The sequence below is a fragment of the Triticum aestivum genome, chromosome 3B, assembly GCF_018294505.1.
Source record: "Triticum aestivum cultivar Chinese Spring chromosome 3B, IWGSC CS RefSeq v2.1, whole genome shotgun sequence".
In the NCBI taxonomy this organism is placed as follows: domain Eukaryota; kingdom Viridiplantae; phylum Streptophyta; class Magnoliopsida; order Poales; family Poaceae; genus Triticum; species Triticum aestivum.
The window spans coordinates 449,667,200-449,692,763 of NC_057801.1; the positions used below are offsets into that span (position 1 = coordinate 449,667,200).

General features: G+C 44.4%; 3 protein-coding genes, 1 long non-coding RNA gene, 1 other non-coding gene and 1 pseudogene across 5 annotated transcripts; 3 read left to right on the forward strand and 3 right to left on the reverse strand.

Annotated features, from left to right (window-relative positions):
- Positions 1-218: 218 nt before the first annotated feature.
- Positions 219-6,088, reverse strand: LOC123070298 (lipid phosphate phosphatase 2). The gene is made up of 7 exons (XM_044493435.1): positions 4,825-6,088; positions 4,647-4,734; positions 4,420-4,529; positions 4,200-4,293; positions 3,841-4,029; positions 3,659-3,718; positions 219-545 (listed from the first exon to the last, which is right to left on the reverse strand). Exons 1-7 carry the CDS (start codon positions 5,062-5,064, stop codon positions 376-378), a joined length of 951 nt encoding a protein of 316 aa, XP_044349370.1. The 5' UTR covers positions 5,065-6,088; the 3' UTR covers positions 219-375.
- A 117-nt stretch (positions 6,089-6,205) lies between these two features.
- LOC123072979 (uncharacterized) lies at positions 6,206-6,356 on the reverse strand (annotated as a pseudogene).
- A 120-nt stretch (positions 6,357-6,476) lies between these two features.
- LOC123070299 (high mobility group B protein 14) lies at positions 6,477-10,696 on the forward strand. The gene is made up of 5 exons (XM_044493437.1): positions 6,477-6,860; positions 8,462-8,519; positions 8,605-8,649; positions 10,249-10,329; positions 10,407-10,696. The coding sequence occupies exons 1-5, from the start codon at positions 6,682-6,684 to the stop codon at positions 10,437-10,439; spliced, it is 396 nt and encodes a 131-aa protein (XP_044349372.1). The 5' UTR covers positions 6,477-6,681; the 3' UTR covers positions 10,440-10,696.
- A 114-nt stretch (positions 10,697-10,810) lies between these two features.
- TRNAR-ACG (transfer RNA arginine (anticodon ACG)) lies at positions 10,811-10,883 on the forward strand. Its single transcript has one exon. It is a non-coding gene; the product is annotated as a tRNA-Arg (tRNA).
- Positions 10,884-13,726: 2,843 nt separating this feature from the next.
- LOC123070300 (uncharacterized) lies at positions 13,727-17,515 on the reverse strand. The gene is made up of 2 exons (XR_006433595.1): positions 17,179-17,515; positions 13,727-16,033 (listed from the first exon to the last, which is right to left on the reverse strand). It is a non-coding gene; the product is annotated as an uncharacterized lncRNA (long non-coding RNA).
- Positions 17,516-22,705: 5,190 nt separating this feature from the next.
- Positions 22,706-24,719, forward strand: LOC123065508 (GDSL esterase/lipase At4g10955). The gene is made up of 2 exons (XM_044488770.1): positions 22,706-22,982; positions 23,064-24,719. The coding sequence occupies exons 1-2, from the start codon at positions 22,852-22,854 to the stop codon at positions 24,064-24,066; spliced, it is 1,134 nt and encodes a 377-aa protein (XP_044344705.1). The 5' UTR covers positions 22,706-22,851; the 3' UTR covers positions 24,067-24,719.
- The last annotated feature ends 845 nt before the right edge of the window (positions 24,720-25,564 follow it).

The following is a 25,564-nucleotide window of genomic DNA, read 5'->3' on the forward strand; positions in this document are numbered from 1 at the left end:
TTCTCCAAGGCTTAGACTCCAACAGAATAGATCCACATTACATGTGTATATACATACAGATTCAGTGACATTTCTAACCCTACACATTGGAACTTTGGAAGCTGGATCTCCATGGCTTTTAGATGCCAAGTGATCGATCTGCAATACATGTTACACAGGGCCATTGCCTTGTCCTACGCACCGGATTATAAGAAAGTAGTACTATATATACAGAGATATTCAGTGACACTTCCAACCCTACATTTTTGAATTCGAAAGCTGAGATCTCCAAGGCTTAGGGTAGGTGACAATGGATCTATCCACAGGCCACAATACATGCATGTTACTTTTTTTTTGCTATCATACATGCATGTTACATGGGGCCATCGCCCTGTCCTACGTACCGGACTCCATCGCGTCCAACGTTCGGCTCGTGTTTGCCCCCGTCTCACCTTGCCGAGGGACAATTGCGGTTGAGCCACTGTTGCTCATTTCAGTAGCGCGCCGCCTCTGGCTCTCCTCTTCCCTCTCGCTGATGTCCCTGAAGTGGGCATGAGGCCAGAAACCTGCGGCCATTGGGTGGATTATGGTTGTTTGTTACATCAAATTCAGCAAGCACACATTAGCTTGTATCGACAGACAAAGCAACGGAAAGTGCAGTTTCATAATTGCAAAATTAAAATAAATTGGTGTAGTCTGTTTCCGGAATATAGCCAAACATATGGTTCTAGTCAACTTATTTTCCTTCAAGATCTAAGATTTGGTATTTGTGGAATACGAGTATACAACATTTAGGGCCTTTTTAGTCACAAGATTATGGAAAGATAGGCATACGAAAGACACATAAATAGAATATGAATCCATGTGTAAAGCAGAGGAGTTAAAAACACAATCTTGTGAGCATGGATGTTCAAGAGTAGGAAGAAAAGTATATGAATAGTAATAAAGACAACCAAATTAAAGTCAAATCACATGAAAAGTATATAATTAGGATGTTATCGTCCCACTAAAGACCTTCATCTCGTACTTCATAGGTAATCCAATAAATTGTAAAATTAGTGTATTTTTCATTTAAGCAGACACTGAAAGACATTTCCTCCATTTCACTGAACCAAGAGGTTTGCTTTATTACACCCGAGCATGGTGTAGCGGCTTCTACACTTCACTCCATAACGTTTTCTACAACATGTTACTGATACGTGCCACTTTATTTTGTTTTAAGGAGGAGAAAAGAACTAAATAAGAATATCAACATGTTTCTTGTGCAACAAGTGACTTATTTAAACCCATGGCTTCATGGGATATTTTCCCCCATGCATTTGTCTTCTACATTTTGTATTAGGTTGATTCTCCAACATATTTATGTTGCATCCAAGACAAGGTAATGCGATTTCTCCACTATTTTGTATTTTTAGATGTTACTTGATTCTTTTGTAAAACAATTTCTTGAATAAACATCATTGGAATTTATTTCCCTCATGGGTAGTTGTCCATAAACAAACATTTTTATTGAATTTCATCAACATATTGCCTACACCTAATTTGTTGTGGACTTTGATAACCAGCAAACATCGGATTTTCAAGCATGGCAAAAAGAACATTTTTATGACAATTTATGTTGTGAGGATGGTAATTTCTTTTATCAAGCATTTTTGTTAAATATTTCCCTTTGTTTTAGAATCGTGCAATAACTTTCCTATATGCATGGATCCGTTGTGGGGTCGATGTCTTAAAGGGTAGCTAGCATTTTCCTGGTGTTCATTGTACTTTAATTGTTCATACTAGGTACACGTATTACTCTTCTGTTTTGATGTGTCTTAAATTCTTAAAAGATGTGCCGCAAATTTTCCCTCAAAAAAAGTGTCTCAAATTCACACAAACACATCAAATCTAACGGCATAATCAGCTTGACTATATTGTGGCTCAATTTTTTTAGCTAGTTGTAACAACCCAGATGTAATGCATGAGATTTGTCAACCATAATTATAAACTATGTTGGATGCCATGATCATTTTGTTGTGCCATTGCCATATTCATGATTCATACATCATGATCATATTGTTATGTTGCATTTTTGCATCCTTGTTGTGTTGCATTTTGTATGGTATTGTCATCGTGGCCCCCCTCCTTCATCTCCATTTGTTTTGCTTCTTCATCAATCCATCAAGATACTTCCTCAAGTGCAAACCTTCACCTCACTCTTCCTTCTTTGAATTTTGGCTTTTATTCCGAGTGACATCTTTCTGGTCCAGAAAAATGTCCAACCTTTTCCTATAAATATTAGACCATGCCAATAACCACTCCTCCAAGTTTCAGCAATTTTGGAGATGTTCTGGACAGAGGGGCACAACTACTTGGCAACCTGATTAGTTGGTATGGGCAAATTAGACGGCATCACAGACCGTGGTGAGGTCTACGAGGGTCACTCCAGCTACTTGGCAACCTGATTGGGGAGTCACTTGTGGACCTCGCCCCAGTCCATTTGCGTTGCCACCAGCGGGATTTCAAGACCCAAGTACACGCATCCATTTTCCCTTCTGCCCTTTATGTTTGCCTTTCCTTGAAGCTCTCAATTGTCTCCATGATGGCTTCTCCTGCTCTATTTCAACTAGATCATCTTGTACACCGTCGTCTGAGATGATTTGGACATATACAATGCAGGTCTTCAGAAGCTCCGTGTGCAGTAGAAGATTAAAGTGTGCGGATAATGTCAAGAGTGGCCGGGGTAGAACAAACTTGACAGGAGAGGAGTTCGTAAAGAGACGGAATGTCACCAAAGAACTAGCCATGGACAGGGGTGCGTGGAAGTTAGCTATCCACGTGCCAGGACCATTACTAGGTTTCGTGATCTTAATTGTTTCAACTCTAGCTACCCCAATTTATTTGGGCTGGAATACTTTGTTGTTGTTGTTGTTGTACATTTTAATCTGCACTGTAGACTTACATAGAGATTTTAAAACCCTTATAGAGAGGGTGTGCCAAAGTATAGTACTTCAACTAAACAAGAAATCTTACAATGCTCCCACATTATTAAGGGTTGTCCATTAATATTGATCTAAGGCTAGGAACTTCTTCTTTGAAAAGGAGGCTGAAACCCTCTAGTGGCTAGGATGGTGTACTACTTTGTACTAGAAGGTAAGAGGTAACTTTGGCTATGGCTAAACAAGTTTATTGCACACTTGTGCCGAGGTGCAAGAAATGTATTCGTTAAACATATTGTGTCAACATAGGTATACAAAAGACTCGTTGAGCAACACTACAAATATGGCTATGCAATTTGATTAGAAATATAAGATAGATATGCAATTTTAAAGTATGAAAAAACAACATAATAATCATTGTCATTTAGATGTTAGTTTAAGACGTTTATTAAACGTGCATATGTTAAATTACTTGGTATGGCTATGCAATCAAGCATGACACTTGTGGACAGAATGCATCTATTCAGACCAATTAACTGGAACATTATCAAGATTCCATGGTGAGATAAGGTGGAGCCTCTTTAAAAAGCTCAACTAAATGGATGAATAGTACTGTTAACGGAATTTTTTTTCTCTTCTTATTGTTTTTCTATTCTTCACTTTTTCTATGCACCAAAGAGGGCCTTGACATGTAACTGAAAGTCCTTAGTCCTGATATGAAATACTCCAGATGCACCAAGAGTCCAGAAGAAGTATACCTTTGTCATCAGAGGGTGGTGGAAAGAACTGCAGGTAGCAAACAGACGCAACCACCATTCCTTCATGGACATGACAAACCTCGTCAGCAGCGAAGAGAGTTTGGAGATTTCCCGGAAAAAAAGAAATAGAAAAGAAAAATGAAGAGTTCAGAGATAACAAAGAATAGGCGCGAGCTTCTGACCAAGGATGCCGCCCGCGAAGACGTCCTGCCAATGGTGCCAGTAGTCATCTACCCGCGAGATGGCGATGACGGCGGCGAGCAGGAGAGGCAGGATGACGACGCACAGCTTGGCGACGTGCCCTCGTCGGTCGAAGACGGTGATCTTCCCGGCGAGGTACCACGACAGGAACCCCAGGCCGGCAAAGGACCCTGCGCCACCGCACGACCACAAGATTAATTAGTAGCCATCGAGCACACAGAACAGAACAGCACACGTAGAAAAACCATACTGACACACTGTTATGTTGCTGGCATCGGTTTGTGACAGTAACGGTGCATCTGATGAATCTAATGAAGTGAGTGGCGTAATGGAGTCATACAGGAAGAGTGGCCACTTGGGAAGCTCTTGTGGCCTTCTTTAATCACGCTAGCGTCGCCGTGGCATATGACTGCTGTGGTAATGTTGTCGTACACCTGGACAACAAAGGGGCCAGTCTAAGTTTGGGTTGCAAGCAAAGGGATATCTGAAGCTCACTTGGAGTTTGTGAGTAAGCTGTAAAATTCAGAGAAATCCGAGTGATTGTTATTGCTACAGCATACAGCGATTCCATCAGGGAAGCAGCGCCAGAAGAAGTTGGGTCGCGGACGGCCCACGGCGTTCTTGATCGCATCCGTCAGGACGCCGGTGATCAGCACAGAAAACAGAATACCTGCTTGTTCAATTGAGGCGCATCAGAAGGAAACCAAGAGGATATAATCGAGACTTGTTTTTTTCTGAGCACTGCATTTTCATTAACAACTTGGGGGAAACTACATAAACAAAGTACCAATTGTAGCATGGTGCAAATCATACGCATTCCTCCTCCAGATGTAGATGGCGATGAAAATGAGCATAGGTGCAATGACAGCAACGATCTGCGTGAAAAAAAAATAAGTTTCAAGCTCAGGAGATGCATTCTTCCAAATTTAAATGACAGAGTAAACATGTGGGAGAGGCGCACGCACCGGCACGGTCCAGACCGGGACGGTGTTGCTCTTCATGGGGTATCTGAGGTCCGCGATCATGCCTTCGCCGACGAAGCGGTGGAACGGCTCTATGGCGTTGAGGACACCTTCCATGGCGATCAGGAGGAGCAGCGCAACCCAGTCGTAGGTGTGCAACCTGACGATCCTGGCACCATGAGACTGCATCATGGCGAAGGGGAACGGGCACGCCGGAGCATTGGTACACGCCGGCGCCTGCATCTCAGCCTCTCCTCTGTCTCTGTCGATCTAACACTACTTATCCGTTCTAGTGAATGCAGGAGTAGAGACAGTGATGTTAGCGTATTTGCTCTCGACTCCGGACTCTTCCGTTTTCTTTTATTCCGTTGTGGGGCGGCCCTTGTTTATAGCACACAGAATGGAGGACTTGAAGACGACTGGCAGTTGCGAGGAAAATTTCGAACTCGGCTATGTACTTATGTCCTTATATTTTTGTAGACCACAAGATTTAAATGACTGACTGGGAATCTGCACGGAGTTGACTGACTTGCTGCAGCGCGTTTGGACAGCGACTGCAAACCGCGTTCTACGCGGTACCCACTAGGTCCACTACCAGTTATATATGTACTGCTTGCTTGCATTTCTATGCAATGGCAATGGCAGAATCAAATCGTGCTCTCAGGTCCTTGAAAATTTTATCACCAGTAAGTACTAGCTGACCTGTACCCGCGGATCTGAGAAACTACTACTAGTGTACCAATTCCAGCTTGAGAAGAACCAGCGATTTAGAAACGAGAACTGAAATAACAATTAGTGCCAATTCTACACATCACTGCCAGCGGACCTGAGAAAATACTAAACTCATCTTCGGTAGTACCCGCGGATCTGAGAAGTAATCATCTTCAGTATGACGGTATCCAGTTTGAGAAGCAACCATCTTCAGTACGTATGACAGTATCCAGTTTGAGAAGCAACCATTTTAGGTACTCCCTTTCTCTCAGTTTATACTTTATAGGGCGTGCGCATACCCTTAGGTCGTCAATTTGACCAACCTAACACAAGTCATATATTACAAAAAATATATCAATATAAACTTGAGATGTTCTACTTTCAAAAAGTATAATTTTTGTGTTATATAATTTATATTAGAGTGATATATATAGTTTATATTAGAGTGATAAAATTGACAACCTAGATATATGCATAGGACTGAGACGCAAGGAGTATCTGAGAAACAACTAGCACTAATTCCAGTTTGAGAAGCAACCAGCAATGAAAACGTAACCGCGTGACCTTCAAGCCTTCTTTGATCAGTACCTGTAGACCATTTTCCAGGAAAACCTTCGTAGGATAGGCCAATGGAACCAAAAACTGAAGAAACACTTTGAATGTCAGATTTGTGGGCTTTACCCTCCACGAAGGAAAGGAGCCCTTTCAGAAATTCTCGATGGCCCCGGAGGGCCAAAGAGGGGGTTTGGAAATAGTTTTCAACCAGCAATTGACGCGCCTCGGTATAACCTCACTAGCTGCGTCATTGCCCCAAGCGCAAAGATGCCTTCTCCCGTCCGCCCATCGCCCCATCTTATACCCGGCCACCCCTCGCGCTCTTTCCCCCGCAACCAATGTGGTACAAAACTAACACAACCCCCCTGCACGGAGCAAAACAGACCGACTCAATTAATTAGGAGGAGCGGGCGGGCCAGCAATCCTTGTTGGGCCGTGCCTTCCCCTGGCCCATGCAAACCGGGGAGCCCAGCCAGAAGGCAGGTGATCCGGAGTCTCCTCCTCTGCGCTGCGCTTCTCTGCTTCTTTCTTCTTCCTCCTCCCGCAAGCCGACCTACGCCTCTGTACGCTCGGCGAGCCCGAGAAAAGTGCGGGATGAAGACGAGGTCGCAGACCACCCCGAAGCCACTCAATACGGTGCGGCTGCCCCCCGTGGAGAGCCCCCGCGCGAGGCCGAGGCCGAAGCCGAAGCCGAGGCCGGAGACGCGGAAGAAGGGGGCCCTCGGCGACCTCCGACGCCCCAAGAAGCCCCCCACCGCCTTCTTCTATTTCATGTATGTCCAATTATTCTTCTGTAGTTGATCTCTTCTCCACTAACTGGCGACTGCTCTGTTGAGAAGCAATTGGGATGCGGTATTAGGGGTTTCTCCGGCTTCTCGGCTGGTTTGCTCGCTCGCACTAGTTAGGATATTTCAGCTTTAGGGATTGCCCGGAGTTCTGTTGCGAAACTTCGAATCGATGCGCGCCTTAGTGCTGCCCTGGCAATATGGTGGTCTTCTCAAGATGTTTATCTCAGTCTCGGCCTCTCGGGGGTACATTTGCTTGCTCTCTAGTCGATGGCTCCGCGCGCTGTTGTAGCCTGTGCAACCTGTGTTCTCCTTTTCCTTCTACAAAATAGTTGTGCAGCCATGTTTAAACCTATGTTTACTGTCAATGGGAACTGTTTGCTTTTGTTTTCGTATCTTGCTCCAAGCCTCCAAGTAAGTGATAAGTGATAACCGTGGCCTGAACCATCCCTTTTCATAGGCTAGAGGCAGTTTATTTTTCGATCCCAAGTTCACAACTGAGAGACCATCGGATTCTGCTATGTCATTAACAAAGTGTTCATACTACACAATGCGCGATATGCAGCACCTTTATTTCTTATCTGATTGGCATAATGGACTCGCTGAAGTTATTGGCTTATCGTGCTCGGTTCAGAGTAGCACCGGAAATGGTTAATCACTAATGTATAAACAAAAATGTACTATGTGCTGTTGACTTATCCGAATGTTGATGTTCCAAAATGCTTCAAGTACTGACAAAGAATAACTGCTCCTCGCAACTAAAGAATAGCTGATCCTCGCAAGAAAAGATTAACTGCAATAGGAGTATAGGACATTGTCGCTGCACCATATAAATGTTTTCTGCTTCATCCAGTCATCATTGTTCAATATACTGATTGATTTTCCTTTGGGTTCTTCACATGGCTTTAGGTGTAACACAAATACCAAACTTCCTTTCTGCTGTCCTGGTGTTGAACATTGATCTATCATGAACATAATGATTGCGGGGATAAACAATATTCCTCTGTCCATCGTAAACTGTTAACCAGGGCACCAGGCTAAAATGATCAAATAAATAACAAAACTGCTGTAAATACGATCTTGAATATACATTTGCATCCGACACGGAGATCAATTGGTTTAACAATGCTGGAAGACTGCGTCGGACGGTGGCTGGAGTGCATCGGACATAAATCGTACATGGATGTGACGTACTCATAGCAGCGTTCAATAAATAATGCAAACATGCTGTGGTATCCAGCAACATTTGAATAGTTGATGCGATTTGTGTTGCCAAACACCTATCTCGGTCTTGGTGCGATCACAGATTGCATGCCTCACTACATGTCTGATTTCATAGCACTCCTTATGTTCCACGTTTTTGTATTATAATTGTTTAATTAATCGTCTAATTAGAAATATCTGTAGGCAAACGTAGGTTTTTCTTCACAAGAACCCAGTTCATTTCCGTGGGGATCAAGAAAGAATACTGTGTTCCAAATGGGGCCTTAATGTTCTCTACATTTATATGATCATTTCACTGCCCTGGTTAAGATGTTTCATCTCTTGCACTGAACCAATTTTACTGAAGCTGTTATATTCTCTTGAAGGGAGGATTTCCGGAAAACGTTTCAGGTAGAAAATCCAAGTGTAAAAGCAATGCAGGATGTAAGTTTCCATGTTTCCATCATTTAAATTTGAAGCTTTAAGTTGGCCTTCTTAGTCGTGTAATGTAATATACCTTTCACTGCAGGTAGGGAAGGCATGCGGCGAGAAATGGAATAAAATGGCATTTGAGGTTGGTATTTTCCCTCCGATAGCCTGATGATGTCTGTTAGGTAGCTAGTCACCACACCATCTTGCTGCCTGGTAGTATAATATGGTTGATAGCAATATATGAAGCGGAAATGTAGTTTGGTTTCTTTGATGATTCACTTATTTCTGTTTTGTTATGGGAAATCAATAGAAGCTTCTTTCTCAAATCATGAAATGCAAGACCTTGCCTTGATATTTTATTCAGCAAGATTGAAATTTCACAACGTCCTTTTCTGCCTGCCCCTTGTACCTTGTCGATGTGCCTAGTAGCTAGATCAATTTCATTGCTTATCCCAATCCAGAGAAACAGCTGAAGGGATGCACTGACAATGGTTGTAGGTTTAAGAGTGGAAGTTTCATGACCTGTATACTCAAAATTGATTTTGTAGGATGTAAGCTAAGATTCCTATTGATGATGGTACACTATGGTACACTCACAACGTCCTTTTCTGCCTGCCCCTTGTACCTTGTCGATGTGCCTAGTAGCTAGATCAATTTCATTGCTTATCCCAAATTCCCAATCCAGAGAAACAGCTGAAGGGATGCACTGACAATGGTTGTAGGTTTAAGAGTGGAAGTTTCATGACCTGTATACTCAAAATTGATTTTGTAGGATGTAAGCTAAGATTCCTATTGATGATGGTACACTATTGCACATTTACTATGGTTTACAATTTGATTAGTAGGTTTATCGTTTCTATTTAGCTGGCTACACTTAAAAAATTTGAAGTCCCTACCTGTAGCCAGTTCTACACATATGAATCCACTTAACATTGATGATGGTAATGACCTATCTTTGCTAATACCGATCATATTATTGTGAAATTTCTCATTTAGGAAATGTAATTTGACACATAATTATTTAGCAGTTATGTCTTCTCGTTGACTTGTGTAAGACCACATTACATAATTTTGGTAGAATTATAAGGCATGTACAATGGTCGATAAGGTAGTCTTATCTTAAACCTTGCATGTAATTTAGAGATGACAAAAAAACATGTCTACAATGGGTCATCTCTTAGCCTTATCTTCAATAACTAGTTATTCCTAAAAACGTGGTGAGACATATTGTGCTAAGGGCATGTACAATGGTTGATGAGGCGGTCTTATCTTAAGTCTTGCATGTATTTTAGAGATGACAAAAAAATATGTCTACAATGGGTTATATCTTAGCCTTATCTTCAATAACTTGTCATTCCTTAAAACATGGTGAGACAAACTGTGCTAAGAGATCATCTCTTGTCTTCTCTTAAATAAGAGAAGACAAACCTTTTCTTATTAGTTCTCTCTCCTCCACATCATCATTTATCCTACGTGGCACTCCTAAGATAGCACCATTGTACATGCCCTAAGAGATCATCTCTTGCCTTCTTATGATTTCTCTCTCCCCCACCTCATCATTTATCCTACGTGGCATTGCAAAGATAGAACCATTGTACATGCCCTAAACCGTCTTCTAACTGTAAAAGATCTATTCAAATTTATGCTTACAAAAGGAAAATATGTTGCCAAAACTGCTAGACAATACATTATGCTTCATATCCTGCTGATGTTAACATTTTCACCTTGTTCATTGCACCAGGAAAAGGTGAAGTATTATGATCTAGCTACCGAGAGGCGTGCTGAGTTTGAGAAGGCGATGGCTCAATATAACAAGAAAAAGGTGTCTGTTGTACATGTATGTGCATATTTTATCCTATTTTTCGTTCATCTGATCATTTTTTATCCTACTTCATGTAGATGAACGGTGAATTGTCTGAAGAATCAGAGTAGAAGTGAACATTGGGTTCTGTTGATGCCACAAGTTAACTGGATGAATCATTCAATTGTATATTACATGCCTGAACATTGTATGAATTCTATTATCTATAGATGGCTGGAATTCTATACACCGAAATGTAACGTCAGTGTTACAATGACTCACTTCAGTCTCATATTGGCGCTATTCACCGGAACGGCCGAACCAGTGTGTTATGGGCAGTACGTTTACTGTTTCCGAGTGACATTTCAATAGCTGTAAATCTTAATCATAAGTCGGGCTCTCGTACACATTAATTGAACAGTAAACTTGTTTTTTTATATGACAATATCCTACTGGTTGACAACTAAAGTAAAAGTACTATGAGTGTGAAAATGTTAATAACGACTCCGTGGCCCAATGGATAAGGCGCTGGTGTACGAAACCAGAGATTCTGGGTTCGATCCCCAGCGGAGTCGTTTTTCTTTGTTTAATACAGTTTTGTTCGTTCCATTTTGGTATTTCGGATGCAGTTTCGTTTTTCTTTTGGGAGTGTCTAACTATCAATACGTCTGTTTTTCAAAGTGGTTTAGGTTGTTTTTTAGTCCAGTCATTTGATGACATGTGGCTTCATTTGTTTTTTCAGCCCAACTCTCGAATGAAAGCAAAGTGATTGTTTTCGTTTCACTTTCAGGTCGAATTCCCCTTCCCCCCCTCTCGACCTTCTAATGGGCCGGGTTTGCAGATATAGTTCACGGACCCAAAAAAAAACAGGCAAAAACGCAATCCACCAAGAAAGTTGTGTAGCTCGCCAAACCAAGCAGCTGGGCATCAGCTCACGACAGCTCCCCATGGTTGAACCACTCAGATACGGTTCCAAATTCAGTAAAAAAAAAGAAGAGAAAAAGGAATCTTACCTTATGATTCATGCAAAAAAAAGACACTTGGAAAAGAGAGAGATACCATAGTTGTTGCTGGCATTCCTATACAAAAAAGAAGACATATCATAAATTGCCACATCAGGTAAAAAACCAAAAATGAACTGACCTTGAGGAAATTAGCTCTTTGTTTAATACAGTTTTGTTCGTTCCATTTTGGTATTTCGGATGCAGTTTCGTTTTTCTTTTGGGAGTGTCTAACTATCATACGTCTGTTTTTCAAAGTGGTTTAGGTTGTTTTTTAGTCCAGTCATTTGATGACATGTGGCGTCATTTGTTTTTTCAGCCCAACTCTCGAATGAAAGGAAAGCGATTGTTTTCGTTTCACTTTCAGGTCGAATTCCCCTTTCCCCCCTCTCGACCTTCTAATGGGCCGGGTTTGCAGATATAGTTCACGGACCCAAAAAAAACAGGCAAAAACGCAATCCACCAAGAAAGTTGTGTAGCTCGCCAAACCAAGCAGCTGGGCATCAGCTCACGACAGCTCCCCATGGTTGAACCACTCAGATACGGTTCCAAATTCAGTAAAAAAAGAAGAGAAAAAGGAATCTTACCTTATGATTCATGCAAAAAAAAGACACTTGGAAAAGAGAGAGATACCATAGTTGTTGCTGGCATTCCTATACAAAAAAGAAGACATATCATAAATTGCCACATCAGGTAAAAAACCAAAAATGAACTGACCTTGAGGAAATTAGCTCTTTGTTTAATACAGTTTTGTTCGTTCCATTTTGGTATTTCGGATGCAGTTTCGTTTTTCTTTTGGGAGTGTCTAACTATCATACGTCTGTTTTTCAAAGTGGTTTAGGTTGTTTTTTAGTCCAGTCATTTGATGACATGTGGCGTCATTTGTTTTTTCAGCCCAACTCTCGAATGAAAGGAAAGCGATTGTTTTCGTTTCACTTTCAGGTCGAATTCCCCTTCCCCCCCTCTCGACCTTCTAATGGGCCGGGTTTGCAGATATAGTTCACGGACCCAAAAAAAACAGGCAAAAACGCAATCCACCAAGAAAGTTGTGTAGCTCGCCAAACCAAGCAGCTGGGCATCAGCTCACGACAGCTCCCCATGGTTGAACCACTCAGATACGGTTCCAAATTCAGTAAAAAAAAAGAAGAGAAAAAGGAATCTTACCTTATGATTCATGCAAAAAAAAGACACTTGGAAAAGAGAGAGATACCATAGTTGTTGCTGGCATTCCTATACAAAAAAGAAGACATATCATAAATTGCCACATCAGGTAAAAAACCAAAAATGAACTGACCTTGAGGAAATTAGCTCTTTGTTTAATACAGTTTTGTTCGTTCCATTTTGGTATTTCGGATGCAGTTTCGTTTTTCTTTTGGGAGTGTCTAACTATCATACGTCTGTTTTTCAAAGTGGTTTAGGTTGTTTTTTAGTCCAGTCATTTGATGACATGTGGCGTCATTTGTTTTTTCAGCCCAACTCTCGAATGAAAGGAAAGCGATTGTTTTCGTTTCACTTTCAGGTCGAATTCCCCTTCCCCCCCCTCTCGACCTTCTAATGGGCCGGGTTTGCAGATATAGTTCACGGACCCAAAAAAAACAGGCAAAAACGCAATCCACCAAGAAAGTTGTGTAGCTCGCCAAACCAAGCAGCTGGGCATCAGCTCACGACAGCTCCCCATGGTTGAACCACTCAGATACGGTTCCAAATTCAGTAAAAAAAAAAGAGAAAAAGGAATCTTACCTTATGATTCATGCAAAAAAAAAGACACTTGGAAAAGAGAGAGATACCATAGTTGTTGCTGGCATTCCTATACAAAAAAGAAGACATATCATAAATTGCCACATCAGGTAAAAAACCAAAAATGAACTGACCTTGAGGAAATTAGCTCTACAGAAGATCAGTAAGTGCAGACTGACTAAGGTACTGAGGGCACAAAAAGCTGAAGGGACAAATGGCTGAAAACTACATCTACAAAAAAAAGACACTTGGAAAAGAGAGAGATACCATAGTTGTTGCTGGCATTCCTATACAAAAAAGAAGACATATCATAAATTGCCACATCAGGTAAAAAACCAAAAATGAACTGACCTTGAGGAAATTAGCTCTACAGAAGATCAGTAAGTGCAGACTGACTAAGGTACTGAGGGCACAAAAAGCTGAAGGGACAAATGGCTGAAAACTACATCTACAAAAAGCAGTAGGTGAAAACATGACTTCAAAACTGACCACCAGATAAAAACATGAAATACTAAAAAAAGGAAAAAAAATCAGCAATGCCAAAATGAGATTATCACCCTACTTTAGTTGGAGGGAAAAAAGGGTCATGCCATTTCAAAAAGCGAAATAACAAAGAAAAATTATCTGAGATACTGATTCGTAAAAAAAACAGAAGGTTCAACTGACGAAATACTGATTCATGTAGCTTTAAAAGCTAAATAAATAACAAAACATCACTGGATTACATATTGTTCAATCGACTGTAACAATAAAAAATATGAATGCGCACAGCCTCCTGACTAAACTGTAGCAACTCTTGATGATCATGATCAATTTGAACTCCTCAAAATGTGTTTCGCCTGATGGTGATTAGTACACCATCGCCAACACTAAGGTCCTTCTCAAACAGAAACTCCTTCAACTCCACTTTAAATTCAACTCGACTGTCCATGCAAGTCTTGTACACATGAGTGGTGATCCTCCCTATTTCCAGATGTATGCCAGCCAGACCATCCGCCGCAATCTGGAGACAGAAAACTACCTTGAAATGTATCATATTCCCACTAAACTTGAACCGAATATGGTATCATAACCCAAAAACTAAAAAAACACTGAACTTGAGCCGAATATGGTACCTATATTCCTTTAATTAAACGGAAACTAAAAAAGATAAATGACTAAACTGCCAAAACTGAACTGTGAGAAGTAGATGCTCCTACAGCCAACCTGGCGACTCCACACAATAATTATCAAGAAGTAAGCACTGAAAAAAAATCTAGGAGATAAACAGAAGTGACACAGTGAGCAAAAACACAGGGTCCGCAGAGTCATAACTGAACCGCGATGAGCTAAATGCTTCTCCTGAGAAGTAGTTCTAATAACCTGAAAACTGAAAGACTGCCCACACACACCCTGATCTATAGTGATAACTAGTGATCTGAATAAGAAGCTAATGCATGGTTGCCACACTTGAACTGAAGACTGAAGAAAGAAATAGATTACTGAAGAACAATCCACTACGAAGATGACTGAAAATATTATAGGACAAGACTAAAATAATTTGCACTGGAAGAAAAATTCACTCAAAATGAAACACTGAAAAAAAAAGACTAATGATAGAATTAACTGAAGACATTGACTGAAAAGGACAAGATTGAATAACAATGGGTAACAGAGAAACCTGAAATTGAAGGCAACCTAATGAAAAAAAGATTAACGATAGAATGAAAGACTGACAACATAGGACAAAATGAAACACGCCTACAGAAAACTGAGGATGAATTTCTTCACTGATTGAAGCACACACTACACATAACTGAACGCAAGCTAATTGGAGAACTGAAGAATAGAGAGAAACTGAATATGACTGAAAAAATTTAACGGAATATGACTGAAATTGTAGACTGAACTAAACTGAAGATTCACTGAAATTGTTAATTGAACTGAAGAGCTAATGACTGAATGAAAAATGAAAGAAAATATTACAATAATCTGAAGAAAATCTAAACAATGACCAAAGTTAATCACAACATAAAAGACTTACAAAAATAACTACACGACTGAAAACTGAATAACTACGGACATGTACTGAACCAATAAATACAGAAAAAGAATAAAGATTGATAACTGATACATGGGTGCCGATCCTTAGGGTTATTGACGACTAATAACTGAAAGATATTGATCCTTAGAGGGGTACTTATAACTAGCTCTGAAGACTAGGAACTGAAAACAAAGACTGAAGACTGTAGAAATGACACATAACTCTGAAACTACTTGCAAAAATAACTCTGAAACTGATGGAATGAACCATGAACCAAGTAAATGAAACAGACTGAAAACATAAAAGAGAGACTGAATATTCTCCAGTAGAAGATGACTAAACTGTTATTCTTTTTTCACAAACCTAAACGATGAATCAAACACCTATACAAAAACTGGTATTAATAACAGAAATAACAGAGGAAATTTACTATATATGAAAACTGAACTAGGGTGAGTAGATCTACCAGAATAAACAGAAGAAAATCCCTAAATATGAGAAAAATTGATGCCAAAATACTAAGAAAATGAACTAAAAATCGAAAATCAAATACATCTAGCAGAGAACTAAGATCTAAAACATAAAAACTTTAGGAAAATACATACAAAATGAATCTGAAGGAATCGAGAGGACTAACTGAAAAAGAGGAACCACATACACTACCTGTGGAACCACATACGCCTAGGAAATCCCCTACTTCTTCCTCCCGAGAAAGGGAGGAGATGTTGGTGAAGGAGAGGAAGAGTTCGTCGGAGAGAGAAATGAGAGGAAATGAAAAAATAGGGAGAGGAAATGAAATATGTGAGCGTGTCTCCAAAGAAAGTTATGCTTGCCATCTCAGTCAACCTGAAACGAGACACAATGAAATTCCTTCTACACTCCTTGTCTTGTGTCACTAAAGCAGCACTGTTTGGCAGGCCCAACACAAAATGAAATGGATCAGTTGAAAATTACTTCTCTGAACCTACAAAAGATTAAAAGTGCCATTCATCAAGTACGTACAGCCACAAAAAATCCTGGAACAGATACAGAAATTTGGCAAATCAGCAAAAATGACTTTCATAAAAAGGGCACGGAACACACAGATTCACCGCATTTGCTAGCAATGCTGTCCTATACTATGGCATGAAATTGCTAGCCCAGCCGCAGACAAACACTAGCTAGTGGACATAGGAGACGAAAAGATGATCACAACACATCAACAAACATGCCAGTCTAGAGAATATGTTCTCTTAAAATTAACTTAAAGCACCAGAAAAAAAGAGTTAGAAAAGCACTCTTGTAGAAGATATTGCCCAGATTCCTTAAAAAAACAGACACCAATCCACGGGATTTTTTTTTACAAAACCCACTAACTAGTGCCTCCTTGCCAACTAACAGATGTAGGATTAACTCTGCTTGACCAAAAAAAAGCAGGAAATCAATGAGACCACAAGCAACAGGAATATCCCCCTCGATGCTGTTGTTACTCCAACAAAGCACCTCACATTTTTGCTCCCAGATGCCATCAACTAATCATCAGCCTACACATCCACAAACTCAAGACTAGGCATGTTATTGCATCCGAATGGCTTGGAATTAACACCCGGGGCCATAGCACAGTGGGCTGACCGGTGACCGCAAATTTGAGTGCTTCTGCTTCATGAGCAACTCATGAATCAGAACACTAATCCTGACCCACAAAAGTAGAATTAACACATTCTGCATTCCTGTGCTATGGCATGAAATTGCTTGGTCGGCCGCACATAAACACCAAATCCTGACCCCCTACGAAGTGAATCTAACACTTACACACCTACAGAAAAAATGCACTAGATTCCCTTCCAAAATATGGATCGCCAGTACACACAAATTACTGATAAACGAGTACCCCCCACATAACACATAATCTGAAAAAGGGGGAAACATAGCTGAACGCACAGCCCCAGAAATTCGTGGGCGGAAAATCGAGCTCCATGGATCCAATGATCTAAGAATCGAGACGATGCTGAGATATCTCATGAAATTAGTGCAAGCACGATTAATCCCACACAACCAAAAAGGATCCGAGGGAGCGCCACTAACAGATACACGGAAATGAGCACAAAAACTGACAGAGAAATTACTCACATGAGAGGTGCGGAGTGGGGAAAAAAACAATCCGTGCCTCCCACCCGACCGGCGCCGACGACTGATTCCGACCTCACCGGCGAACGCCGGGATTGACGGGAAAACGCCATCAGCCTCCTCTCGGTACCACTCTCCCTCTCCTTCCTCCTGCTACTCCGCGGCATCTAGACTCCCTCTTCCTAGGGCTGCCCGCCGGCACCTTCCCGCTCTCCATGACCTCTCGCCAGCCTCCTGCCAGCCCCTCGCCGCTGTTCGCCGACGGCCAGAAAGCGGATCCGGGTACAGACGGCCCCGTGCCCAGTCCATATTAGCCCAAACAAGAACTGAAAAGGCCCGGTACGCGCCACATAAGACTGACCGAGCAGCGCCAAGATTCTGTGCATCCGACGGCCACAAAAACGGCCTAAAGCCAAATTAAAAACAGACGTCTGAAAATTAGTAAAACTGTTTCTTTTTTTTATACAGTTTTGTTCGTTCTATTTTTGTATTTTGGGTGCAGTTTCATTCATAAAAAAATTCAAATACTATCAAATACAAAGTTTTATTTATGACATTGCAATCTACTATATGATGGCGCTTAACCTTCGGGTTAAGGTTATAAATAAGATCGTCACTCTTTCAATGGCCTTTTCGGTGAGCTGGATGTAAAAAGGTCACTGAAGGAAAACGCAAGGTTAATTGGGATCAAGTGTGCAAATCAGAACTCCACGGTGGCCTTGAGTCGTTTTTCATTTTTAATACAGTTTTGTTCGTTCAAATTTTGTATTCTGGGTGCAGTTTCGTTCTTAAAAAAAATCAAATACTATCAAATGCAAAGTTTTATTTATGACATTGCCATCTACTATATGATGGCGCTTAACCTTCGGGTTGAGGTTATAAATAAGATCAACGCTCTTTCGACGGGCTTTTCGGTGAGATGGATATGAAAAGGTCACTAAAGGAAAATGCAAGGTTAATTGGGATCAAGTGTGCAAATCAGAACTTCACGGTGGCCTTGTTGTCCTCGATCTGAAATAGTTCTCTTCTGCCCTCTGCATTTGTTGGCTTTGGGGAGAGCGGCTCACCAATGTCAAACCTAGGGTTGGCTTGGGAACCCTTGCGGCGTGCACAACCGAGACATCAAATACAATGTTTTATTTATGTCGTTGCCATTTATTATATGACGGCGCTTAACCTTTCGTTGAGGTTATGAATAAGATCGACGCACTTCGACGGGCTTCTCGGTGGGCTAGATGTGACAAGGTCAGTGAAGGAAAATGCAAGGTTAATTGTGATCAAGTGAGCAAATCAAAACTTCACAGTGACCTTGCTGTCCTCAATCTGAAATAGTCCGCTTCTGCCCTTCACATTCATTGGCTTTGGGGAGAGTGTCACCCCTGTCAAACCTTGGGTTGGTTTGGGAAACCCTTGCGACCTACACGACCGAGACATCTTTGCGGCGGCCACAAGGGTTGTGGTGGGCGATGGTCTTCTCTTCACTTTCTAGGAATCGGCTTGGTTCGATGGTTGTGGCCGAAGGACATCGGTCCAAAAAGTTTATGATCTATCCAAAAGGAAGAATTGTTCGGTTCAGAAAGCACTTTTCAACAATTTTTGGGTCCCCCAGGTGAAGACCACTGAGAGCATCACGATTGACCATCTTAACTAATTTGTTACTTTCCGGGAGAAGCTCCCTCACTGCACCTCAAACCCGACATGACCGATACTATCTCTTGGAAGCTCACCAAAGACGACCACTGCTCTACGGACTACAATGTGCAATTTATTTGTTTAGTCGACTCGGATATGAGTAGGAATGTTTAGAGGATCTGGACTCCCCTAAGTGCAAGTTCTTCGCTTGGCTCGTCATCAATAATAGGATTTTGATGCTCATCGGTTACAAAAAAAAGGGATGGCCTAATTGCAACATCTGCCCCCTTTGTAAGCAAGTTCAGGAATCGACGACTCATCTTCTTTTTAAATGTCGCTACGTGATTAGAGTTTGGGGCATGATCAAAGTGTGGCTAGGTTTCCATGATGTCCATCCTCACGATTGAGCCATCGTCGACTATGTGAAGATTTGGTGGAGCACTATCGCGTCTAGGATGACGCAATCGCGAAGGCCGCTAACCTCTCTTATGCTAATCATCTCATGAGAAATCTGGAAAGAGGGGAATGCTAGGGTATTCCATAACATTATGGTGCATGTTGGTGTTTTCGTCGCGAGAATCAAAGAAGAAGCGACGTTGTGGTGCCTTCTCGGTGCTAAACATTTATGTAACATGATGCCGTGAGAGTGATGTATTGTATGTGGCCTTTGTCCTTTTGAAATCTGGTCTGAACCTCTAAAACTCTTTATTCAGTGAAAATGGCAAATCCCCCTCAATAAAAAAGCAATGAAAATGACAAATCTTTTGCCTAGTTTCCAAAATAAAATAAAATGTGGCTAGTACTTGGCTTCCACTTATCCTGGTATTGATAATTTGACGGTTTTGGGAATGCAGATGAAAATAAACCATTTTAGAATACAAACATGAAATTGGGACTTGATGGCCAAAGTAGAGGGCTGAAAATAAGATCCCCAAATTCAGTTTGGCGAACATTGTACTGCAGGGGCAGACGCACGTTAGAGGTTGTGGGGGCACCTGCCCCCACCCGATTTTCTCATCCACGTATACTTGATCGTGCGTATACTTGTCTGCCCCCACTTGGGACAGTACCCTGCCCCACTCAGCCCATTTTCTCGTGTATTTTTAGGAGCCCATGGAATCTAACTAAACTCTGAGGAATCAGCCCACCAAAGAGTAAGAATTGCTACAGCCCACAGCTTGTGCACGTTTCACACATTGCCTTCTCGATCGCAGATTTTCATTGACCTATTTGACTCATGGCATCCCTAAATTGTATACACACGCACGCTGCCGCCACGCAGGAGTCGGAAGCACTGGCTGCTGCCCACCTCGCCGCTCACGCGGTCGTCAGCTTGCCACCGATAATTGCCGACTTGCCGTCCTTCATCCTTCCTGGTCTTGCATGAAGGCGCCGCAGCACATCTTCCATCTCTAAATCCTGAATATGCAATTCCCTAATTTTAATTGACATCAAGGTAAGCCGTATACGTCATGTAGGTTCTTCTCTTTTCATTTTTTTTGTTTGGGCGATATCTATCCTAGAAATCATGTTAGCCTCACCAATTCATATGTATAATTTACTGATTGGGGTGAATAGCCAGAGCAACTGCAATTCAATTGGGATGATCTATTAATATTTCCTAGTCTCTAAGACGATTCAACTTCATGTATGATGTGTGGTAATTTTAGGAATTCATTTAACATTTCACTTTTTGGCACAGCCATAGTGGGTTTTTTCTTTCTTTCAAAAACTAACAACTACCAAGATACATGGATTAGTTGATTTGAACGATCTTTCTAGAGTTGCCTTATTTATAAATTTGGGTATGCCTTTTCTCTAAAAAACAATCTTTCTAGAGTTCCGTTTAAAAGGAAAAGGATTGCATATTATAATCCCGATCAGCATGATGATATAAGAAGAAAATACTTGATGTAGGGGGTGGCCACTCGCGAGCCTCATCCTATAACGTCTAAACCAATGATGGTTTCAAGGTTGGAAAAAGCGGTAGGCGTAAGCGAGGCGGTTGGCCTTCGCCTAGTGCCTAGGCGGTGCCTAAGCGCCCTAGGCACGGCCTAGGCGGTAATATAGTTTTTACTTTTAGTGTATTTGTGATTATTATATGGATGTTGATATTAGTTTAGGGAGTATAAATAAGTTAATTGCCGTCTACTGCCATTGGAATATAACCAGTTTGTCATATCAGTGCAGTATGTGGCATGATTTCTTGTTTGGGTAGGAAATTCCTTGCTTGCCCTGCCTAGACCTCCATTTATGCCCAAGGCGAGGCGTTTGGCCATTGCCTAGCGTCTAGGCGTGCCTAAGCGCCTCCTAGGCACTGCCTTTTCCAACAGAGGATGATTTGGAAGATCAATCCACATTTTAATGGCGATTAGCATGATCAGTACGTGGTAATTGGTTGGGGTACAACGAGGCAGAGGACGTTGCATTGTATGATAGCGGTATATGTGGTAGTTCATATGGGTGCTTATTTTGTTGGTATATCGCCATACATTCTTGCCCCCTCTCAAGTTTTTTTCTGGGTCCGCCCCTGTTGTACTGGCGCATGTCATGGCAATGTTGGGGAATCGTGTGCGCTCGTCTCTAAATGTGATCCATGATTTCACCTGATTAATCAGGTGTTCAAAACCCCCTCGAGCTCTCGCGAACGAGTCGCCCCCGCGGGCGACCGGCCGCGCATCGCCGCCTCCCTCCTCCAGTCCCCTCCTCTTCCCTTCCTCCTGCCGCCGTCGCTGGCGCCCGCGGCCGCCCTGGCCCCAGGGTTGTTGGTGGCGGTGCCCCCCTGACCTTCCCCTCCCGGTGGCTCTCCGGCGCGGGGCGGAGCTGCACCGGGGGGTGCTCCTAGGCGGCGACGGACCGGGTGGTGGCGGGGTTCCCTGGCGCGGCGCGGGCGGGCGGCTGGACGGCGGCAACGTCGTTGGCGGCGGGGTGGCGCTGCGGTGGGTTCTGGCGGTGGCGCTCGACCCAGATTTGGGCCCTACGGGCCCCATCTGGGCATGGGCGGGCCAGCGGCGGGGCGGATCCGTGGCGAGACTTCCGGGAGGCGGGGGAACAGCGCTGAGCGGCGTGGTGCTGGCGGCGCCGGCGCCATCCTGCTGCAGCATGGCCGGCGGGGCTTAGCGGGCCCGTTGCGGGCCTGGCCGGGCCAGGGGTGCCCTGGTTTGCCCCGCTGCCATGTCCGGACGGCAACCGCAACTGTGCCGGAGGCGCGCGCCTCTCGTACGACGGCGGAGGAGGTGGTTCCCTCCCGCTCAGCCTTGGTGTTGCCGCTCCTATCGCTTGGCTTTTCTCTCCGGTTCTCTTGGCCTCGTGTTGGTGCTCGTAGTGAGACAGCTTGGGTGGCGGCGCAACCGCGTTGGCGCATGGTGTTGGGCGGTGGTTTGGCTGGTCGGCTCCGGTTGGGCGGTGGGGTTGGTGTGCGGGAGAAATCCTTGCCGGTTCGGCCGGCTCTGATGCTGTGACACCGACGGGTGCCACCATTCCTTCTTGGAGAGTGTCGGTGGTAGCCATCCTCCACTTCCCTCCGCGTACCGGGGGAAACCCTAGGACTCGTCCGGGCGGCAGCGTCGTCGGCGTCGCATTCCTTCTTGAAGGTGTCGCTTGGTACACGGCAGATCGAAGCCTCGGGCGGTGGTGGTTTGTCTCCGAAGGGCGCAGCGGTGACGGTTCATCCATGCTTTGTCGAGCTCCATGCTTTGTCGAGCTACCGTTGTTGGCATTTATTTCTTTTTTTTTTTTTTGGGCTTGATATGCTTCTCGCCCCAACAATACTATGTTTATGGTGTTCGTTGCTTTGAAATACAAAGCGGGGGAAACCTTTTTTCGGTAAATGTGATCCACCGGTTCTAAAGCGAAAGTGAGATGAGAAAGAATCAGGTGCCGTTGCCCTGACTGGAGACGATGATGGAATAGAGACCATGGATAAAAAGTCCCCGTAGCACTTTTCTTTTTCAACTTGAAGCAAAACTATTCTTGCGGACCTTTACATATATCATCCCAAGTCCGAGCCATTGTGTGTGCGTGCTCTTGATTCACGCGGGAACAATGGCCAAGGCGATGCCAGACCAGAAATCCGGCGATGCAGCAACGGCGGCAGCGAATCCGCTCGAGTTTCATGTGTACGGCCCCCGCAACCTGTCATCCATCAGCTGGAAAGATCTCCTTAGCTCAAGCTGGTCAGTATACTCGGCACATTTATACTCACACTTGCCCAGTTCGCCTGAATTACTGCAAGTTTATTGCGATGGTTGATGCAGGAAGAACTCCAACTACCGGCGGATGGTGATCGCGTGCTTCATCCAGGGGGCTTACCTGCTGGAGCTGGACCGGCAGGAGAAGCGCGACGAGCGCACCGGCCTCGCGCCGCAGTGGTGGCGCCCGTTCAAGTACAGGCTCGCCCAGGTGCTCGTCGACGAGCGCGACGGCTCCATCTACGGCGCCGTCCTCGAGTGGGACCACCAGGCCGCGCTGTCCGACTACATCCCATTCCGCCCCACCCGTGCGCCGGCAGCCGTCGTGGCGCTGCGCGGTACGCTGCTCCGTGCGCCCACGTTCCGCCGCGACGTGGTGGACGACCTCCGGTTCCTGGCCTGGGACAGCCTCAAGGGCTCCGTCCGCTTCGCCGGCGCGCTGGCGGCGCTGCGGGACGCCGCGCGCAGGTTTGGCGTCGGCAACGTTTGCGTGGGCGGGCACTCGCTGGGAGCCGGGTTCGCGCTGCAGGTGGGCAAGGCGCTGGCCAAGGAGCGCGTCTTCGTGGAGTGCCACGTGTTTAACCCGCCGTCCGTGTCGCTGGCCATGAGCCTCAGGGGGTTCGTCGAGACGGCCGGCGAGCTGTGGGGCCGTGCGCGCGCGTGGATCCCATACGTGGGTTCCCAGCCGGCGGTGGACACGAGCGGCGGCGACGGCCACAGTGAAAGTGAGGCGAGGGCGTCGCTGGCGCAGTCGGGGATGGGAAGGTGGCTGCCGTACCTGTACATCAACACGAACGACTACATCTGCTGCCACTACAGCGACGCAGCGGGCGGGACGGCGACCGTGGCGGTCGACAGCGGGGGCGGGAACGGCGGTGGCAAAGCGGGGGTGGCGACGATGCTTGTGGTGTCCAAGGGGCCGAGCAAATTCCTGGCAGCGCACGGGCTGGAGCAGTGGTGGGCCGACGATGTCGAGCTGCAGGTGGCACTCAACCACAGCAAGCTCATCGACCGCCAGCTCAGGTCGCTCTACGCAGCGCCGCCTGCCGCACTGCGTGCCCGGAGTTAGGCTTGTGCCGTCGTTTTACCCGGGAGCAACAAAATACTTCAGATTCCATTTAAAAATGCAAATGTCCGGGTATTTGAGCGTGGAGAATTTTTAATGAAAAGATTCACAGTTTTGTGATAGAACGAATGCAAAATTAGTCCCATGTCAAAAACGCTCTTATCTCTTATTATGAGAGGGTGAGAGTGTAAAAAATATTTTTATATAATGGAGCGGAGGGAGTAGGTATCTACTTTTCGCAAAGAAAAACTAAGTTTCTACGATACACCCTTTGAGGTCAACCTGGGATCGGCGTGAGTTGATACGGGTTTAGTGGTGTGGATTTTATTTTTGATGTCAGTGGATAGGCTTAATCGGTTTAATGATGGAAAACGGTGTGGTCTGGGGCGGGTTGACCAATTTTCGGCTTAGAGACGCCGTGGTTTCAACCTGCAAAATTGAAATGACTCAAGAGCAATAATGCTACACTTAAAGCATCTTCAACAGACGCGCTAAATAAGCGTCGCGCTAAAAAATTAATCTTTTTACGCGCGCTACCGCTCCGGGCGCCCCAGCGGAGGCACAAAAACCGCGCGCGGCATAACCAGCTCAGCGCGCGGGCGAAAACACCATCACGCGCCGTTTATTTGCTGCGCCCGCTCCCGCATGCTGCACACTTGAGTCCCGCTCGCAACTCCACTTACCCATCTAGCCGTGGTGCTGCCACCGCCCGCGCCATCCCATTTCTTCCGGCGACCGTTCCGGCGCTTCCCCGGCCTATCCCCCGCGCCGCCGCTGCTTCCTCCGTCTCTCTCTAGTCACCGCCGCCCTCGCGTGCGGCAGTGTCCGACGAACAGCGCCCGACCGCCCACTGCCGCTCGGCGCCCGCAAGGTGTTTGACAAAACGCCCGCAAGGTATGTATTGCTTCAACTTCACTTTTTTTACATGAATTTGATGCATATTGTTTGTAGTTTTTATAGCTTAGTTTAAATTGAACATTGTAGATGAGTTCGTCATATGATTCTTCTGAACAAGAATTTGATCTGGAAGAGGAGGAGGATCTTGCAATGATCGTAGCTATGCACATCAATAAAAAACTGAAGCACGGTGTTTCGGTTATGGGTCGACAGAAAATTTGGAGGGATAGGATCGATGCCCACAACAGATTGATCAGGCACTATTTTGCGAATAATCCCGTGTACCCCGAGTCGTACTTCCGGTGCCGGTTTAGGACGAGCACCGAGTTGTTCAGGCACACTGCAGAGAAACTAGCGAGCCATGACCGGTTTTTTCAGCAAAGGAGGAATGTCGCCGGAGAGCTCGGGCATAGCACCTTTCACAAGGTGACAACCGCTCTGTGTATATTGGCATACGGTATCCCCGCTGATCTAGTTGATGATCACTTGACCATGGGTGAGAGTCAAGCCATCATGTGTGTCAAGCGCTTCACAGTCGGAATTGTGCAAGTGCTTGGCCAGGAGTATTTGAGATCTCCCAATGCTGAAGACGTCGCAAGGCTAT

Bases quoted from the DNA above. Each gene is read 5' to 3' on its own strand.
- LOC123070298 (XM_044493435.1), bottom strand. From the start codon at position 5,064: ATGCAGGCGCCGGCGTGTACCAATGCTCCGGCGTGCCCGTTCCCCTTC. The intron at 3,719-3,840 runs GTCAGAAGCTCG...ATGTCCATGAAG, and splicing joins CTTCGCGGGCGGCATCCTTG to GAATGGTGGTTGCGTCTGTT. The intron at 546-3,658 runs GTATACTTCTTC...CAATGGCCGCAG, and splicing joins ACCACCCTCTGATGACAAAG to GTTTCTGGCCTCATGCCCAC.
- LOC123070299 (XM_044493437.1), top strand. From the start codon at position 6,682: ATGAAGACGAGGTCGCAGACCACCCCGAAGCCACTCAATACGGTGCGG. The intron at 8,520-8,604 runs GTAAGTTTCCAT...CTTTCACTGCAG, and splicing joins GTGTAAAAGCAATGCAGGAT to GTAGGGAAGGCATGCGGCGA. The intron at 8,650-10,248 runs GTTGGTATTTTC...TCATTGCACCAG, and splicing joins GGAATAAAATGGCATTTGAG to GAAAAGGTGAAGTATTATGA.
- LOC123065508 (XM_044488770.1), top strand. From the start codon at position 22,852: ATGGCCAAGGCGATGCCAGACCAGAAATCCGGCGATGCAGCAACGGCG. The intron at 22,983-23,063 runs GTCAGTATACTC...TGGTTGATGCAG, and splicing joins GATCTCCTTAGCTCAAGCTG to GAAGAACTCCAACTACCGGC.